The 20924-nt window shown below is 44.2% G+C and overlaps 1 protein-coding gene across 1 annotated transcript in view; it reads right to left on the bottom strand.

The window, feature by feature from the left end:
* Window positions 1-13140: 13140 nt before the first annotated feature.
* Window positions 13141-20924, bottom strand: part of FAF1 (Fas associated factor 1) — a 475350-nt gene continuing 467566 nt past the window's right edge. The window contains exon 19 of the mRNA XM_044238202.1: window positions 13141-13763. Coding sequence (XP_044094137.1) covers window positions 13680-13763 — 84 coding nt within the window. The 3' untranslated portion in view covers window positions 13141-13679. The remainder of the gene's footprint in view (window positions 13764-20924) is intronic.

The following is a 20924-nucleotide window of genomic DNA, read 5'->3' on the forward strand; positions in this document are numbered from 1 at the left end:
ACGCCATCTGTTTGCCGGCTGCGGCGCGTCGCGTTTAATTACCCTCCCGGCAGCCTAATAGAGATGATATTAAACTAAATCTTTCTGACATTAAAAGTAATTATCCCCAAACCAGTGGCTCCGGGACGGAATCGCCCCTCCCGTCCCCAGCCCTCTCCTGGCCGCTGCAGATTCCGTTAGTTTGGCTGAAACTCTTTACCGGGAATGGGACGCGGAGAAAAGGCGGAAGGTGCCTTTGGGAGAAGGAGTCTGTCTACGCAGGCCGACCCATAACGCTGTCTCCCGCACAACCACAGACGCACGAGCACGCGTGTGGATACACCCACATCTGTACACACACAGACCACGACAACATTTTCCTCCGGATCAACTCTGGAGCCACGTTAATTAAGACTCTCAGCCGCGTGCACCCCTGGGTGGACAGAGAAGCGCAGCCTGGTTTGCTGTCCCCGCCCCCGAGCCCGCTAAAATTGCCCTTTTATGGGGTCAAATTCACGGATCCGGCCTAGACCAGGGCCAGGGACCCAGGCACAGTTCTGCAGCCAGGAAGAACCTCTGCCATCCTGGCGCTCGACTTCTCAGCGCTCTCCTGCGAGGGGCCCTGCGCCTCGCGCTTTCCCTACAGGGTCTTAAGTCGCGCCACATTCTGCGAGGCAAGTCCAATTATTCCACTTGACAGGTGAGAAAACAGACTCAGGTGAGGTGACTGGTCCCCCATCTCACAAGCAGTACGGGATAGAGGAAAATTCGAACCCGGGGGTACCAGGGGAGACCCCTACCCAAGGCCCAAGTTGTACACAGTTCCAGGCGCGGCCTCAGGCTGGGCGCGGCGGACAGATGGCCCTTCTCCTCACCTCTCTCACCCTCACCCTCTGGGGCCCGCGGGACTTGCTGGTGCTCAGCCTCTCCCCTCGGGCCTTTGACTCCTCAGCGAGGAAGTGGGCCAGGGAGTCACCCGAAGGCGGGGGAGTGAGGGCACCGGAGCTGAGAGCCCGGCGGGAGCCCCCGACGCGAAGCCCCTGCGCCCGGCCGCAGCGCTCCTTTGGATCAAGCCCGGGAGTCCGCAGGACGCGTGCGGGAGCGGCGACCGCCCAGTGTCGCCAGGCTTCCGGTCTCCACAGCCTTCTGGTTGGGTGCGTCGGAGCCCCGGACCAGTACGCTGCGAGTAATGTTCATTGCCCAACTATTTGCTTCTATTTTTGAGCGCCTAATGTGTACCACTACCCTGCTAAACGCTTGGCGTGGGTTGTGTTGGTTGGTACCCAGTCCTTGGGGAGGTGTGATGGTCCACGTTTTAGAGACAAGTCCTCCGAGGTTCCGCGAGGCGACGTAACTTGTCCGGGGTCACTGTGCTGCTGAGCGTCGAGGAAGACGGGAACCTAGATCCCACTTCCATCCAGGCATTTATTTTCCTTCTCATCTTCATTTCCAGTCGGGTAGGATCAGACGTAGAGGCTTTCCGATCGGGGTTCGATACCATTCAACTGATAGATCATTCACGGAAACACGAGAGAAGGGGTCTTTCATTAATTTCATTCATGTTGAGCACCTAGTAAGTGCCAGACCCTGAGACCTGAAGATGAATCAACTGCGATGGCCCCTTACAGAGCTCGTAGACCAACAACTAGGGATGCAGTCACCCACCAGTGACCTCACAGTGAGAAACAGGGTTGAGGTGGGAGAGGGGAAAGGAGGATCAAGGGAGACTTCCTGAAGAAAGGGATCCCTGAGGTGAGACGTTAAGTTTCCCAAGTGGAAACATTATTATTGCTTGTTCTGATAAAACATTATGAAACATTTTAGACAGTTCAGCAAAGTATAGTGGGATTTTTTTCCCCTGTGTATGTACCTTCACAAAAATCTGCTTTTTGTTACTTACATTTTTACATACAAACCTGATAAACAATTTTCATATTAATCAATATATCTACATAACCTTTAAAAATTGCTTACTATTTCCATGTATGAATGTACCTTTATTTAGCCCATGTTCCCTTGAGAGGTATTTTGTTTGTTTCCAATTTTTGCTACAATAAACATTACTACAATGAGCATTCTTTGTGAGTTTGCCTAATTATTTCCTAAGGACAAATTCCTAGAAATAAGATTGATTGGTCAGAGGCTTTTTTTTTTTAAGGCATTTGATAGCTACTTGTCAAATAGCCCTCAGGATAGGTTGTGTCAACGAGCACACTCAACAGTGGTGCATCTTGCTGGTCTTTTTATTCATTGTCAATTCAGGCAGGAAAAAAAGAATCTTTTGTCATTGTCATTGTAATTTGCATACCCTTAGTTTTTCCTTAGTTTTTTCTTTATGTGTTAGTCACTCGTGGTTTTTTTTTTTTAATCTGTGTATATTCTTTGCTTTTTTCTCTCTAAAGTTTTTTTCCTTAAATTGTAATAGCTGTTTATATATTAAAGACAGTGGCATCCTCTTATCTGTACCATATGCTGCATTTCTTCTTTTGGGTTTTACCCAGTTATGTTGAAGTTTTAAAACAAGTTTTAAAAAATTTTATGTAACCAAATCTGTCATTTTTCTTTATAGATTTGACTTACAGTACCATACCTACCAGGGGTTTTTAAAATCCAACTCTCTGAGAGCACCTCTATTTCACTATTTACATTTATATCTTTAGTTCATTTGAAATTAATTTTGGGGGAAGGTGTAAAGTAAGTTTGTAACTTAATTTTTTCCGCAAACGATTAGCCAGTTATCACAGCACTACTTAATAACCCACCCTTTCTCCCACTGACTATATCCTATATACCAAATTCTAAGATGGTGTTAGGTCATTTTAACACTTTCTCTTTTAAGTAGCAATTTACTTTTGCACCAGCCTCACTCAGACATTATTTAGTTCTGTAATGTTTAGGAGGGCAAGGATCTTTCTGACTCCTGATTCTTCTTTTTCAAAATTCTCTTGGCTATTTTGGAAAGAGAATCTTCTGAAAAAAATATTTTAGAATTTTTAAAGCTGGTTCTAAATGGAAAGTAGAAATTTAAAAACCTTTCAGAATTTTTATTTAACTGCCTTTAGAAATTATTTCGATGGAGATAATATATCTTCACAATATGGAATGTTTCCATCTAGGACACAATGTGACTTTCATTTATTCACGACTTTTATGTCACTTCGAAATTTTGTCATTTTGTTCCTATAGTTGTTTCTTCAGCATCATCTTTGGTATTTTATGTGTCTACCTTGAACAGAATCTTTTCACCCATTTTTTCACAACGTCTAACTGGTTATGACAGGAACATAAGAAAGTTGCTGATCATAATATATTTATTTTGAGATTGGCCTCCTTTCTGACCCATTTTAAATGAATTCTCACAGTCTCCGGGTACTGAGTTTGGAAGGACCTGGAATTGACTAGGCTGAGGAAGGGAGGGAAGGGCGATTCTGCATATAAACGGTGCAAAGGCCCAAGTGATCTTCAGGTTCTCCTAGGGCTTTGAGGATCATGTGCACCCACCCACCCTTTGGACCTTCCTTCTCATGGTCTCTGCCTCACAAGGGGGCCTTTGGAAACAGCAATTCCAGGAATCAGCCCCCTGGGGGGCGTACCACCCAGACTGAGCGACTTCCCAGTGCTGTGTGACTGTGGGCAAGTGTCTCCCCACTGGAATCGGGTTGCTCGGAGGACAGTAGCGGCCAGGCCAGCGCGTGTGGGGGGAGGTAAACGTGAAGACGAAGGGTGTCAGAATGAGGCTCCTGGGCAGGATCAGCCTCTCTGCTAGAGTGCAGCGCTGAATGGTCCTCGATGTATGCATCGGAGTCCCCAGCCCCCTAGTCCCAGCCTATAAACCCCAAGTCACAGACCAAAATGAAGATAAGAGAGGGATATCTCTCTAGGAGATATCTCTAGGAGGGAGAGACCTAATCTGTCTGCTCAGGCCAGACACACACACACACACACACACACACAGGCCTTTGGCATCTTTCCCTCAAAGAATTCTACTCTGACTTGCACCCTCTCCTACACACACCTTCTACTCCCTCTACCCCACCCACCCCCCATTTCCTGCTGGGACTGCGCAGTCTCCTTCCAGGCTGTGTATGTGGGTGAATTCCAAGCTGCTTGACTGGCTCAGGGCCGGATCCTGGTTGGGCAGGAGCCCAACATGTTAACTCTCTTTCCTGGCGGGTCCGTGTCAGGGTGGGGAAGCTGGCTGACAAATAGACTTTTTTTTTTTTTTTTTTTAAAAAAAACTCCAATGGGTGGTTCAGACTCCAGGTTTGCAGCAGCACAGATGCACAGATGCCTCCTCCAGGTGCCCAGGCCAGTTACCTAGAACACTTCTACTTACCACTTAGGACCTAGCACTCAGGATGCTCTACTGTCGCTCGTCAAAGGCAAAGTAGGCAGATGCCAACACTGCAAGCTTTCTGAGCTGCTCCTGCGTTTTGCCCTCCCTGAAACCACACGGCCACCCATCTTCAAGCCCAATTCATATCAGAGGAAACTGAGACACGGAGAGGAAGTGACTTTCCCAGGGTCAAACAGCTAGGTGGGAGAGGGATGAGAACTGTTCTTGCCATCTGTACAAGAGCTGGTTGAAGACTAGCAGGTGGAGTTGAGGCCACATTCCCTACCCTGGTTCTCAGGACTGATCCCCTAGGGATAGGTATAGGAGGATGAAGCTGCCTTTCCTTTGGTGTTGGGAGCCTTTTTTCCTGGGGGCTTCTTCACTCCCTTTTGCCCTCAGAGCTGTGCTTTCACTGCTGGTCAGGAGTCTCCCAGCATCCTTCATGTATCCTTAGCACCCTTGGTCACAGGGCCTGGCTGAGCAGGGCTGAGCAGGGCTGACGGAGCTGGGGTGGAGTCCTCCATTGATCACATTCCCTCCTATGTAAGATGGAAGTAAAAAGAATGCTTTCGTACGGTCATTGTGAGGATTCAATAACATAATTCACGGGAAGTCCTTCTCAGTGCCTGATATGTAGTAAATGCTCAAGGTATATTGGATATTGTTATTTGTTAGCCAGTTGCTTAACGAATGAATTCTTCTCTTTGCCTTCACTCCGGAGTGAAAAACTTTTCCTTTCTCAGTATCCTTTTGCCTCCATTAGAAAAAGGAATAGGGAGCTGGGAGCTGATAATAGCAGGTGACATCTGCTTTTGAACATAATCTGAAAATGCCCTCCAGAATCAGAATTCTGAATGGGTTGTCGTGGTTCACAGACCTTTTGGCAGGCCTGGGTGCTCAAGGTCCCAGAGGCACTCTGGGCCATCTCTTGCCCTAGGTCACCTTGCTCACTCCCACCACCCTTCCCAGGGCTTCCATTAATCAGAACATGTTTGCTATAAAGCATAAAGTGTTACTGTGCCAGTAAGAAAGGAGCATCACAGCTCAGAGCCACCCCCAGCTTCTGGAAGCAGCCCCACTGGTCTCTTCTAAGGGCCTCCACTATTTTGGGCACACCATAGCCCTGCTGGTTCCTTGTGGGACTCTGCAAAGGCAGGGGCTGGGTGCTTTGCCTCCATGGCACAGTACCACTTTTATACCAGAAAGCATGGTCTTTCCTTTGGTGTCCATGACCTTCCATAGGTTTTTTGTTTTGTTTTTGTTTTTTTAATATCAAGAACCTGAGGCACGTAGGTGATACTGTGTAAGTTCCTCATTGATGCTTGGTGTGGTTGAAGGCATGCCAGCAGGGAGCCTTGCTCAAGTCACTTCACTGCTCTGGGTCTCAGTTGCTCCATCTGTAGAATGAGGAGAGGTAGGCCTGCTATATCCAGAAATGCTCTGAAATGAGAAAAGGGCCGTGCAGACCCAGGAAAATGATTCCTATGTGGGATGCTCCATCCAGCTGAGACCATGGCACTCCCCTCTGGAAATGTGGCAAAGTTCCTGGCCTCCAAACCTGATTTCCTTTATATGTGTTTCCACCGGACTCCCCCAAACACAGAGAAGTTTTAGTAAGACTCTCCTTTTTGCAAACTCTTCAGAAAAATACAATGCCAGTGTTACTAATGTGTGCCCAAGTAAGGCAGATAACATTTCCAGGGGCCTGAGACCTCACAGAATTCTATCCAACAGTGCCCAAACTGGGGGCCTTCTCTAGGTTCCCATGGCTCCTGGAACTCCTCTAGCATTGACCACAATGTCCTGAAACTGGTGGCCCCATCCTAGCCTGGAAATTCTGGGACAAGGGTAGAGGCTGAGAATCCAGTGTTTAACAAAAAGCCTAAATGATGAATAGATGAGTCAAAACTGACATTATCTCCATAAGGCAAAGGGCACTTAAATAGAATTTCAACTAAATGCAGGTCTAATGGGTGCCTGGATGGCTCAATTGGTTGAGCATCGGCCTTTGGCTCAGGCCATGATCCCAGGGTCCTGGGATGGGTGCTGAGTCAGGCTCCCTGCTCAGCGGGGAATCTGCTACTCTCTCTCCCCTCTGCCCCTCCCCCCTGCTCATGCTCTGCCTCTCTTGCACGCATGTGCACTCTCTCTAATAAATAAATAAAGTCTTAAATAAAATAAATGCAGGTCTAATGAAAATGCATGATGGAAAAAAAAAAGATTTGCTTTGGAGATAGACAGGGTATGTTATATAGTAGTTATGAGACTTTGGCAAATGATTTAACCCCTCTAAGCCTCAGTTTATCAATGTATGAAACAGGGATAGTATGTTCCATCTCATATGGTAGTTTTGTAGTTCATTCATTCATATAACATTTACTGTGTGTGCCCTGTGCCAGGCCCAGTGGGGGCAGACCTGTCATGGTCCACAGAGGGAGGCTTCTGAGCAAATAATCACAATAATAGGATAAGTGCTCTCCTAGCCGCAAACACAGGGATTAGAAGAGGCCCCTAACCTGGCCCTGGGGATTCCATGAGGCTTTCTGGAGGAGAGGTAGTGGAGTGGAGTGGTAATAACCTGAGCTCTGGAGCCAAAACACCTGCGTTTGAATCCTGGCTCCTTGGCTTACTAGCCGTGCGACCTTGGGCAAATTACCTCATCTCTTGTGCCCTCAGTTTGCTCACCAGTAAAGTGGGGATATTGATAGCTCCTTCTTCACAGAGCTGTTGTGAGGAGTGAAGTACTTAGTGCCTGGCATTCAATAAACATGATACAGATGTTCACTATTTATCAAGCACCTATATACAGTGCCAGGCCTGCGTGGAAGGATGAAACAACAGATCAGATTGACACAGGTCTTACCCTTGTGGAGTTTATACCTAGGCAAAATCTGAGCTGAGTCTCAAAGCACAAATTACCTCCTGTCTAAGGAGAGTTTGAGAAGAGCAGAGGGCAGAGGATGGAATTCAAGGCTGCTGACATTTCCCAGACAAGCAGAGCAGGAAAACGGCAGAGGAGACACAGGGGGAGCTTTCGGAGGAGTGGGAGAAAACTAGGGTTGTGCAGTATCCTAAGACAATCTGAGGGGTTTGAAGTGGCGGGGGGGGGGGGGGTGGGACGCTGGGGTACCAGGTGGTGGGTATTATAGAGGGCATGGCGTGCATGGAGCACTGGGTGTGGTGAAAAAATAATGAATAATGTTTTTCTGAAAATAAATAAATTGAAAAAAAAAGTAAAAAAAAAAAAAGGTGTGGGGATTTTTATAATAGTCTCTCCCCTTTGGCTTAGAAGTTACAGCTACAGCAGCTCAGGGCCGGGGCTAGGGGTGGGGCTTATTGATGAAGGCACACAGAAGAGGCATGAGCTTCGGGCTCAGACCCAGAGTGGAATCTCACTCAGCTCCTCTCTACTAGCTGTGTGTCTGTGGACAGTGACATTGTTTTCTCTGAGCCTCAGTTCCCTTGAGTGTAAAATAAGGATAGTAGCAGCCACCTGGAGGAGTACTTCTGAGAAGGGCCTGGGGGCGACACTGGGCAGCCCTCACCAGGCTACGCAACAGGAATTCCTTTACCCTTTGTCTCTTCTCAGCAGCTCCGGTTGGTTTTGTTCCAGCTCCAATTAACTAAGTGCTTCAGTAACCACTGGTACATGACTGCTATGCCAAACCCTGAGCTGGCTCTGGAAATAAACAGGTGATTATGACCTGGTCTCTGTCCTCACAATGTTCCCAGATGAGCAAGCAAGGTGTTAGAGATTGAAGTGACCGATTACACACAGACATCATTTGTTTGTTGAAACTCAGTTAACTAAGTCACAATTTCCTGTGTGCTTACTATGTACTCGTCATTTTGCTAGGCCTTGAGGATAAGAAGTGACTTAGACCCTTTGGGGGGCTCACAGTCTGCGGTGGGGGCAGGAAGATCAAGCGAATTGAGTGTTACAATTCATGGTGACCCAGCGCTACAAGGGCAGCTCAGGGCTGAAGATTCATAGCCTAACTTGGAGGGTGTAGCAAGGGTCTGGGAAACCATTCTGGAGGAAATGAAGTCTAAACTGAAAGTGAAGGATAGAGAGGTGGTAGGAGTCTGGTGGTGACAGAGGGGATAGTGTCCAAGCCAGATGTGATACAAAGCTGATGCTTTCAGAAAACTGCAGGTGACTCAGGATGTGTGTTGAGGGCATGGCTGGAGGTAGATGGGAATGGAGGTAGGGGCTAGATGACCAGAGTTTTAAATGCAAGGCAAGTTTGGATTTTATTTGGAGGGCAAAGGTAATAAGCCTCTAAGGATATGAAGGTGTGGGTGTGGCATGGTGACGCAGGTGTTTTAGAAAACTCCTTCTGGCAGCTTCGTGGAGAATGGTCTTTAAGAGAGGGACTGGAGAAAGGGAGGTCAATTAGGATGTGGTTTTATAATCCAGGTGAGTGACAACAAAAGTATGAGGGAATAAATGCCCACAGGATAATGGATGAAGGAACAAGGAATGGACTTTGTAGATGTCCAAGAGGGAGAAGTTACAGGATCCTTCTTAAAACAATGCATGTGCTTAAAAACAAAAGGCATTGCTTAAAACCTGGCCCCTGACACACTGGGGAAAGAGTCCTTTTGGAGAGCTGAATTCTCTATGGAAATGGGGCTTTACCCATTTAGTATCCAGCAACATTTTAAAAATATTATTACTGTGATTATTTGAAATGCTTTGGTAAAATGTCATGCTTTTCTCAAAGGTGGTGCTACACTGATATAAACAGCAGGAGCCTTAGAGTCAGAGGTCTGGCCCCAAACTCTGTTCTGCTCTTAATTAGCTGTGGAGCTTCGGCAAGGTTGCAAAGGCAACCTCTTTGAGCCTGTTGCTTCAAAATGGGGTCAAGATCACTCACTTGAAGGGTTATTGTGGGGTTACATGAGGTAATGTATGTAATGCTCTGAGCACAGCACTGGGGACATCCCAAGTGCCCAGCAAGTTAGTCACTTCCTCCCTCATTCCCATGATGCCCCAGGCTTAGCCTCTGGACACCCGTAACAGTGACACCATGTGCAAGGCTCTTTAACCTTCCCCGTAAGGCCCTAGAGCAGTACTCCTGGACTTCATGCATCTGCTTTTCACATTTCCCGTGTCCTCCCCCATAAACTGCCACTTGTCACTATCATCACCCACTCTCCTTTCCTTTTATAATCCCATGTGTAGACCAGATAATAGCTAACTGCCTTACATGTTAACTAATTGTTGAATGCTCATTTAATCTTCACAACCTTAGCGACCAAGTACTGTAATTATCTCCATTTTATAGCCCAAAAGCGGGGACACAGAAAGGTGAAGTGACTTCCCAAGGGCACACTACTAGGAAGTTCAGGAGCGGCTTGGACCCAGGCAACATGGCTCCAGAGGCTATGCTCTTAGCTACACATTATGTCACCTCTCAAACCTGAGAACCACAGCTAATAGTGTGTAAACTAAGAGTTAACAGAATGAAGACCCGAGAGCAAGTCTCTTTTATTGGTATTTCCTTTCAGACCACACTTTCAAAATACAGCAGGGAGGAGCTGTAAGGCCAGAGGCGTTGTTAGGGGTCATCCAAAGCAGATTATTTGAGATGAGAGAGAAGCACTAAATGCAGCTGGAGGTCCAAGGTAAGAAAGCCCAACTGTTGTATCCCTCCTTACCGCTCCTTGGGGGGTTGCAGCTTTCTTTTAGATAAAAATGTGGCTTGATGAAAAGAATGGACAGGTTCAACTTCCCAAATAGTCTGATGGTGTTTGCATGATGTAAATGGTGGTTCCAAATTTTCTGGCATCAATACTGCCCACTGAGAATCTGATAAATAGAGATTTCCCCTTCCAAAAGATTACATTTAAATTTTTATACACAACAGTGGGGGATGCCAAGATCCATTCTTGGACATGAAATTTAGAGATTTTTTTATAGAGGGGCTGTGAGTCTAGGGCTTGAGTCCAGACTCTTGTACTGACATTCTGTGTGACTTTAGGCAAGTACTGCCCTTTGAGCCTCATGTGCAAAAATGGAATGATCATCTCTGCCCTGCTTCCCTCACTGCGGTGGGCTGTGGTGATGAATGTAGAAGGTATGGGAAACTGCAAAATGCTACCTGAATGTTATCAGGACACTGAAGTTCAGAGACGTTACTCACTTAAAGTCACACAGCTGTGAAGTGGCAGAACCAAAGTTCAAACTGGAAGACACTAAAGTCTCTAGTGTGTGTGTATGAGAGAGAGAGAGAGAGAGAAGAAAGAAAAACTAGAGAGAGAGAGAAAAAAGAGGAAGGGGAGGGAAATGAGAAAGAAAGGAGAGAGAGAGAGAGAGAGAGACATCAATCTCCTTCCAAGAATTTTTTTTTTAAAGATCAAATGAGATAATGCAGGTGAAAGGGTCACATAGATTGTGAAGTATGATGTTTTTGTGATTACTCCTGAACTGAATTTAGGACTGACCAGTGTACTCAGTGTACTCAGGTCAGTATGTGTAGCTTTGGGAGAAGCAATTTTAATGCAACTGCAAACTTACTTTATATTTCTAATGTCACCACATAAAACCTAAATCCCACTGTTCTACATTAAAAAAAAAAAAGATCCCAAGGAAGATGTCCTCATTCCATTCAGACATTGCATGCTTACAATTCAGAGATGAACACCTGTGTGTCCCATAAAACTAGTAGTGACAAAGCATGGCAACATTGCAAATCAGAAACCTCCCCAAACCAGACCTTCTTAGAGTCTGTGGGAAACTGTCAGTACTTCCTTAAACCTTCAAACTAATGCTCCAAACATACAATGGATAATCCAAGAAACACAGAGGAATGAACTGGAATGGAAGTAAGGATGACAAGGAGTCCTGGGACTTCACTGTGAACAGCTGGGCATAAGAACACTGAGCCCATGTTCTGATTGACTCAGAACTGCATCTGGCAGCTGGGATGTAAAGACCAAGAAAGTTTAAGGGCAGGAGGAAGAACTGCCAAAGAACATTGCTATTTCTGCGATAGCAGAAGTTACTCAATAACTTCTCCTCTTGTGACAGTAAGTTACTTGACGTTTTTCTTGGAACCCAACTTTATGCAAAGTCACTTTAATGTGCTTGTAAGAAAAAGCCCAAAACTGTTTTGGCCCCTGGTTCTGGAACTCAGTAGACCAGAATGACACCAGTAAACAATGACAATTAGCTGAGGCCTTTCCTGGCAATGGGGACCTATAGGATAGGATTTCATGAGACTGAACTAGGAGAATCTCTAAAGAGGGGGTTGGAAAAGGGTGTGTAAACTTCATACACATTCAAGAAGCATTTAATAACTTTTATGAAATCAGTTTCAGAGTAAAGTTTATATCACTGGGATACAGAAGTGAGGCTGACAGGGCAGAACAATATGATGAAGTCAAACCCAAATGAGATGGAACAGGTTAACCATGAAAGTAAATTCAGAATCTCCTCTCCAACTCCTACTAACACTCTTGCTGCTGTTCCTGAGTATGGCCTGGGTTTAGAGTTGTAGCTTCTGCATGGAAGCTAAGGTCTACCTGGAAAAAAAGAGCTGGTGCCCTAGTGCATCTGTAGCTGGAAATGACTGTCTTTGGTGCCACCAGGTTGGAAAGGTAGGTGTAGATACCCCCCCACCCCCCCCCCCCCAAAAAAAAAGAGAAGGTAGGAGTGGAGCTGGAGAGGAAGTGCACAGGTTGAACTCCCTCATATTTGGTCTCTTTTCCTTTCAGCCTCCCTGGGAGACTCTGGAGCTGGAGGAGGCCCGACCCTAAGCAGATGTAGCACTATCTTTTAGGAACACATCTCTTATGAGAGAGTGTTCAGGGAGGTCCCTGGTTGGAGCACCAGAGAAAAGACACAGGAGGAATTTTCCTGGCAAATATGCACTTCCAGGCAGAGAGAAAATGACCAGCCACATCTTAGGCTTCAGTTAGCGTCTTCTGAGAACCCCTTGAACTGGGCCGGGGGAAAAACCCAGCACTTAGACTGTACTTTGGACAAATACAAAATGTCAAAATCAGAATCCCAAACCTTGGGAGAGAGACTACAGTAAACATAAAAACAGATATGGAGAAACATTCCAAGACTAAAAAGAAATCATTGGCTGTGAAGGCATAACAGTATTTCCATGAACTAAACTTCAAACTCTGGATGCACAGATTAACAAAAATCCACATTTACTAAATCATTCCCAAATTATTACATGTATCTTCAGGAAATACATGTCTTCTGAGCTGAGCCCCCCAAGTCTGTTCTCTTAAATATAAGAGGACAGAGTTTTCAGCCATTTGAAAATGGGAATCCAGTATCATTTCATTTGAAATGGGAATCTAGTATCTAATACTGAAATGTTAAAAGAATGAAACAGTGGATAAGGTTTTACAGCAGGGCTCAGAGCCCATGGGCTGGCTGATCAGATTTTGGTGATAGACCAGGTACTTAAAATACCAAGTAACAAGGTCCCAACACAAGATGGAGCAGAGGGAGAGAAAAGCAGGAGAGAATTATGCTCGGTGTATGCTGGTGGACCAGCAATCTGGGAGCTGGTATCTATGAGGTTCTAACTACCCAAATGCAAACCTAACAGCAGCTTCTTGCAGCTGGACCAGATACCAAAGTCCTGGTACTGATCCTTTTCACACTATCTCAGCATTCATATAATGTGCTTCAACTGTTTTCCATGCTTCACTGGAACAGCGGATAACTCCTAGGTGGAACCTGGAGACCCAAGGCAGCTGCAATAAATAAATATCTTGCATATATGTCAAATGCATTCCTCAAACACAACCTTAAATTTTAGTAAAGAAGTCAGAAAGTACCAACAAAAATGATATGCTTTTTTTCCTACAACAATGTTTAATCTCCATGCTGAGAAGTCCCATTTGACTTTTTTCCCCATGCCTTTTAAAATTAGGTGACAAAGTAGAAATCCAGTCATGAAAATAAAAAGGCAGAGGTGCATGAGCCCTGGCTCAATGAGACATATCAAATACATAGCATCCTGGTGTCACAGGGCAGACAGAACTGTCCTAGACAGTGTGGGGAAACGAAGGGCACTGGAGAGGTAAAAATTCTACTTCGTGGACACTCACACTTGAACAGTGCATTAGTCATTGAACAAGGGTGAGGTGGAGGGGGTATAGGAGAGCTGCAGAGTTGTAATTCTCTATGAGGGTTGGGAACATATACTCGTGGATGGGAAATTTTAAGTAGCTATGTTTATTATTACTTTTTTCCAGCAATCTTGCAAGAGGCAGAAGTGTGACATTGAGTTGAGTGAGACGAGCGTGTAGGTGGGTTGGCAAGGAGCCCTTCTCTTGACGCCGGCCTCTGACTTGTCAAGGAATGGCTGGTTCCACTGCTGGGCCACGTTTACTCTTTCGCTTCAAGGAAAAGGGTTTCTTGAGGGAACAGCTTTACTTCCAATAATGATTTATTTGGGTCGAGCTGGGTTACCTAAAAAGAAAGAAAACATATTTAAAAGACTGGAACAAGCGCTCTCTTCTCCACATGGCTTTCAGGTCCTACCTGTGCATACTGATTCTCAGCCTGCTATGCAGTGGCCTAAGCATTTCCAAATTTATTATTTGATGCTCACAATAAACCTGTGACACAGGTGGTGCTACTTCCATCTTAGAACCGAGGAAACCAGAGCTCAGGGAGGTCACGTCTCATAGCTTAGTGGAAGAACTAGCATGTGATCACAGGCAGGCAAAGCTTCAGGAGACCTCATTCTTCAGGACCTCATCCTGGCAGGTGGGAGGTTTGTGCCTCCTGCACAGCACAGCTTGGCCCACAGAACAGGTGCACTTTAGGAAAGGGTACTGGCTAAACAACTGGTTAGCATTCTTGGGGATCTCTGCTTGGTTAACTCCTGACAGCATGGAGGGACTTTTCTGCTTGGTCAGAAAAGAGCTAAGTCTTTGGGGCTGATCTTCTGGCTAAGCTTTCCCATAGTAAACTGGACAATGTCTACTCTACCATGCCCAAAGATGGATACCCTCCATTGAGGAGAGTCTCCCTGGGAAGGCGTATCACAGTCTCCTTGTTGGTTGGGTAGGGGGATATTGAGTCAATGCCATAATAAGACTTTAAATTTTGGAAATAAAAAAATCATTATTTAATCATATGAACTCTTTGTAGAGAGTAAAGCTAGGCAAAATCTTGACTCAGTTGGGAAATGCTAGTCACGTAGGAATCCTGAAGTAGCTTTATGACCTCCTAGGCCAGGGGCAGGGATGGAGGATTTATGAATCTGAGAGTGAGAGAGAGAGAGAAAGAAACAGAGTCTTCACATTTATCAGAAGGGAGTATGAATTTTAAAAAGTTGAGATATACTAGTTTAGTGGAAGTGACAGTGGGCTTTGGAACCAGAAAGATTCCGGTTTAAATCACAGCTGTGTTGGCTATTAGCTTTGTGGCTTTGGAGTTAATATCAACCATGCAGGACTGATGTGAAGATTAAATGAGAAAAAATACATAATTAGCATAGTGTTCAGCACAGAGCACATGTTTAATGATGGCTACCGTGTATGTGAATAACTAAGGATGGACAGACATACAGATAAAGGGACAGGTCTGAGTGTATGTGATGGGAGGCTGGGAAGTCTGCTATGTGAGATATAGAGGCCCTGGGCCTGTGGTCCTCAGAGAGTACAGCATCTGAGGCTGGAGATCTTGTCCTCTGCTCAACCCAAACCACACCTAATATGAGATGGCTCTACTGTCTTCTCCTAGTCAAGGGGGATGAGGGCCCTGGGAGGCCTAGTGTCACAGCCAGGCTGAAGGAGGAACACTATCTTTGACTGTATCCAGATGGAAACCTGGTATGCCCAGGAGGGTCATTAAGGAGATACATTAACCTCAAGAATCCTCTCTGCCTATAAGGAACCCAGAGCTAAGCAGCTCTACTGGTATCTCTTGGGTTCTGGGCAGATGGGCAGGCAAGGCAGTGGGGAAGGCCCAGCCTGGTGTCTGTCTTCCAATGCACTGGAGGGGCAAGCTGCTGGCAAATGTTTACCCACTTCCCTAATTAACATACAATATTACGCTGTCTCTAGTCAACTGAGCCTCTGCTTCATACTCGTTGGTATTTTCTGCCCAGCTGCTTCCGCTATTGTTCTTAATTAACATGCCAGAGCTCTTCCGGCATCTTGTACTTTGTTATTTGTGGTTTGTAAATATGATGTTTGTAGAGAGAAACCATGATCACTGTAGTGCCAGAGCCTATGCATACCAGCAGAAATGCTATAGAGAAAAACAGGCTGGGAGGCTGGAGCCTCAGGCCCAAACCGAATCCTGCCTAAGCTGTCAACACACCAGGTTGGAGGTTCAGAAAACTGTGTCCCAGGCAAGTTAGGTGATTTTTCTCTGTCACTTTGGGTGAGATAGCTGGGACTTGAAAAGGAGGAAACTGAAGTTTCTTGAACACCTATTACATGCCAGGCACTTCATGTTATTTCATTTAATTCCTGTAACAACCATGCAAGGTAGGTAGAGATGGCAAAATTGAGGCTCAAAATGGCTGCCATTTGTTTTAAGGCCACGTGGTTAGTAAGGGGGATAGCTATACAGTATAATGTTTAAAAAGACTGAAGCAAACTTAAATTCCAATCCCTGTTTTCACTTTAGTACCTAAAGACCTTGAAGTTCCACAACCAGAGAGCATAGGTTTTTTCATCTCTACGATAAGAATAAATCAGTTTAACTTTCATAGGTTGGTGTGACAGTTAAACGGAGTGTTGATAAAGCTTCGGGTACAGTGTCCAAGCCAGAACATGCTCAGTCAGTGGTAGCCGTTACTGACTGGAATGTTGCCTTGGAGAGGGGTCCTGGGCTCACTTCAAAGCTGGAGCTCTTTTCCTGAAGCCTCCTGGAGCACAGGCCTGCAGCAGGCTGCCTTTCTTATTTCTGCCCTGCTGCCCTGCTAGGGTAATGCCTCAGTAACTAGAGATGCCCGTGGGTTTCCATGAAGCTGTGCTCAACTACTTCACAGCAAACATTGCTGTTTGGGGCCTGTTCCTTCAGGTACCTCAGATCAGAAGCAATTCTTTGGAGGTCGTTTTAGACAGAAATTTCAAAATGAACAAGAACAATCTCTGCTTCCATTCTTTTTTGCCTGGCATGGACAAAAAGGCTGTAGGGGAACCTAGGGGGATGAAGTTCTCCCCTGCAAGAAAGGTGGCCATGCTGTGGAACCATCCTGCAGTGCTCTGGGTCCCATTTAAGGGGGAACTGAGAAGTGGTGGTGGTGGCTGCCACTACAGGGAAAGGGGTATCTGAAGGACTGCCAAGCAGATCAGACGTGTTACGTGCAGTACCAGCTGGCTGGGCTGGGACTAGTGAGGTAAAATCACAGGGACACAGAATTCAGCTGGCCAGAAAGAACTCTTAAAGCTGCTGGTATGCCACTGTGCTACTTTCTTCTTCCTCTTTCTGTTCTGTTTCCTTCTTGTTCTTCCTAACCATTATCATAGCAGCAACTATCATTTATTGAGTACCTACCATGTAGCTAGAACCATGCTAAGTACTTTAAATATAGTAGTCTAGTCCTCAAAAAAGCCAAATGAAGTAGGTATGATTACTGCCATTTTACAGTTGAAGATACCATGGGTTATCATCTCAAGGTGCAGACAGAATAAGATCTCACACTCAAGTCTGACTCCAGAGCTCATGCTAAACAGAATTGCTTCTGGCTAATATGTTAGTGGGCTGCCCTGTGGCAATGGAGAAGGAGGGATGGGTGGGGACAGTGAGCGCATTGCATTCTCTCTTGTCCCTAGAAGCATTCAAATAAGGGCATATTTGAGAAGATCATGATGATAACAGTAATGGCTAACATATATTTGGCATTTATTTTGTACTGGGCATATGCCAAACACTTTATAAAAGAATTTAATCTGCATAATAACCTTCTGAGGTAGATACCGTTATTATTCCCATTTTACAGATGAGAAAACTGATCCATGGAACACATTAAGTAACTTGCCCAAGGTCTCAAAGCTACTCAGGACAGAGTGAGGATTGAATCTAGTTTTGGAATCTGTATGTTGAACTGCTAGAATATTCAGCCAGGGGCGTGGCTAAGAGTAGATCCACTCAGAGAAAAAAGTTGGGAGAGATGACCCTGAGGTTGTTTCTAACCAAGATTCTAAGATATAAGATCTTCATTTTAGAATGGCAAAATATCAAGGGTCAGGAAAAAAAAATCCTGAAATGTTTATAAAATACGAATACAAAAACCCAATCTCAGCTTGTGTTCTGCCATTTACCTGGGACTTTACTGAATTATTGACTCTCTAAATCAACAGAGAAACCCACCCTTTGGGACTCCTTGGGAGAGGAGGAGCATTCTCAGATAAGAGACTCTGTCTATGTTAGAAAAGGAAGGTCAATCACCTTGACATTTTATTCATTATACTTAGGAAACCTGAATGATGTATTTTTTAATTAAATTAATACCTTAGCAGTTTGGTTTTGTGAAATTTGTTTATGTTATCAAAAATGGGGCAAATAGAGCTATTCTTTCCGAAATCAATTTTCTCAGCAGTTTGAACTTTCATATACATCTTATTTCTATTACTTCCTTGGGCTTCAATTCCTTTTTTAAAAAAATCTAACATTGCTCCTGAGAAAAATGTGAATCAGTGTGACAGAATCTCATCCTAGGCCATACCAAATAGAGTAGTAGAATGTTAGGGTGAGAAGGTTCCTTAAATGCCAAAAGTCCAAAGCCTTCATTTCATAGGCTGCTCTCCTGAGGCTCACAGACATCAAGTGACTTGGCCCAGGTAATACAGTTAAGAGGTAAATGTAGTACTCTACCTCAGAGTTTTTAAGCTTCCATTTTGGGGTTCTTTCTAGCCACACCATTCTGCCTCTCACTTGATTAAAAAAAGCCTGAGCATAAATATACTACTGCTACTAGGCTGGGGGCTACCTGAGAGCAGGAGCTGAGTGATACTAAAAACAGAAGTAGCAGCAATATATGCATAGTACTTATAGTTTACAACATATTTATATATAGTCTAATAGCATAGATATTATTATCAGTCCCTGTTATTTTACTTAATTTTGCTGAAGTAATGCTTTTATTTTAAAATTGAATAAAGGTTAAGTATGGATCTAATATTTTCACCTTCAGAAAAAAATGCTAGGTTCAACAAATGGTGCTGGAACAATTAAACACAGAATGCAAAAAAAAAAAAATCTAGATGCAGACCTTACACCCTCTCCAAAAATTAACTAAAAATGGATTACAGACTTAAAGGTAAAACACAAAACTATAATATTCCTAGAAGATAACATAGGACAAAACCTATATGACCTTGGGAATGGCTTTGATTTTTTAGATATAACACCAAAAGCACAATCCACAAAAGAAATAATTGATAAAGCTGGACTTCATTAAAATTAAAAACTTCTGCAAAACACACTGTCAAAAGAATGAGAAGACAAGCCATAGACAGGGGAAAAATATTTGCAAAAGACATATATGATAAAGAATGATTATCCAAAATATACAAAGAATTCTAAAACTCAACAATAAAAAAATGAACAATCCAATTAAAAAATGGGCCAAAGACCTTAAAGATCCCTCATCAAAAAAGAGCTACTACAAATGGCAAATAAATATACAAAAAGATGCTCCACCACATCATATACTATTAGGGAAATGCAAATTAAATAACAATGAGATACCACTATATGCCTATTAGAATGGCCAACATCTAGAACACCGAACACACCAAATGCTGGTTGAGGACGTAGAGAAACAGGAACTCTCATTAATTGCTGGTGGGAAGGCAAAATGGCACAGTACTTTGGAAGATAGTTAGTTAGGTGGTTTCTTACAAAACTAACCCTATTCTTACCATATAATCCACTAATTATACTCCTTGGAATTAACCCAAAGGAGCTGAAAACTTATGTTCACACAAAACTCTGCACACAGGTGTTTATAGCATCTTTTTTCATAATTGCCCAAAACTTGGAAGCATCCAAGATGCCTTTCAGTAGGTAAACAGATAAATAAATTGTGATGCATCCACACAGTGGAATATTATCCAACACCAAAAAATGAGCTATTAAGCCATAAAAAGACATGGAGGAATCTTAATGTTAAATGAAAGAAGTCAATCTGAAAAGGCTACAAATTGTATGATTACAGCTATATGACATTCTGGGAAAGGTGAAACTATGGAGACAGTAAAAAGCTCACTAGTTCCAGGGGTTGGAATGGGGAGAGGGATGAGTAGGCAGAGCACAGAGCATTTTTAGGGCAGTAAAAATACTTCGTGTGATACTATAATGATGGTTATATGTCATTATACATTTGTCCAAACCAGTAGAATGTAAACTACAAACTCTGAGTGATAATGATGTGTCAATGTAGGTTCATCAGTTGTAACATATGTACCACTCTGGTGAGGAATGTTGTCAATAGGGGGAGGCTATATGTAAGGGAGTATATGGGAACTCTCTGTACTTCCTGCTCAATTTTGCTGTGAGCCTAAAACTGCTCCAAAAATATGAAGTCTTTAAAAAACATGCTCGGCTGCATTTTTCTGAACATTCCCAGGGCATTTTTAACAGCTTATGAGGGAAATGCCCTGCAGTAGTACTTGGAAATCATACTTTGGGAATTGGCCACACTCAGTAGATTAGGAAAAGAGATCTAGAGTTTGTGTTTACCTGTGATAGCATAAACAGTAGAGGCAGAACCAGAACCCAAACCTTCTGATTAGTTCCCTAACACTTTCCATTATAACTCCCTACCTCCTTCAGTGGCCTAATTGTGTTCTTTCTCACTCCATGAATTACATCCTTAAGGTTCAGCGTGTGGAACTGGGAAGCAATAGACCACCAGGGGTTTCTCAAATGTATTTTTGCTTTTAGAGTAAAATTTGCATTTCAGAAAATTCCAGCATCTCCAAGGGGAGAAAAAGCTCTGTTCTCATATTTTCTTTATAATTTGGCTGCTCCCCTCTGGGCTATGAGCAGCACCACTTTCTAGACTGTGCTGTGTGCTGGCAACACTGCAAGTGGATGGAGCCTTGCATAGCCTGACCCCCAGGAGCAGCCCTTGGCTACACTGGTGGAAAATCTACAATCCTTTTGTAGCTCACACAGATAGCAAACACTAGAATCTTCCCATACACCTTCTTCCTCCTTTTCCCTCCCACAGATATGAAGGACAAGTAGATCCCATAACCTACAACAGACAGACCACGCAGCCTTTGTAAGCACTCCCTCACCTTTCAGCTCTCAGCAAACTCTCCCTCCTCCATACTCCTTTTTACTGATGGCTAAGGCTGTATATTATCTAATGCTGTCAAGATGTAAAGGGCCAGAATGTATAGGTTCTAGTTTTGGCTCCAGTGGTGCAACTTTGGATGAATCACTTCTCTTTTCTATGCTTTAATTTTTGCATTTTTAAAAATGTGGGGGTTAATGATTCAATCAGGTCAACTGGACTGCTGTTGGGCTTTGGAAATAGAAACTCTTGGGTTCAAATTCGAGCTCTTGGCCATGTCAGTAAGATGCTTAGAACTCCAGCTTCCTTCTCTGCTGGATGAAAGGGTTGTTGTATGGATTAGAACAGCCAACACGGAGCCC

This window comes from Neovison vison, chromosome 2 (assembly GCF_020171115.1).
Source record: "Neovison vison isolate M4711 chromosome 2, ASM_NN_V1, whole genome shotgun sequence".
NCBI lineage: Eukaryota > Metazoa > Chordata > Mammalia > Carnivora > Mustelidae > Neogale > Neogale vison.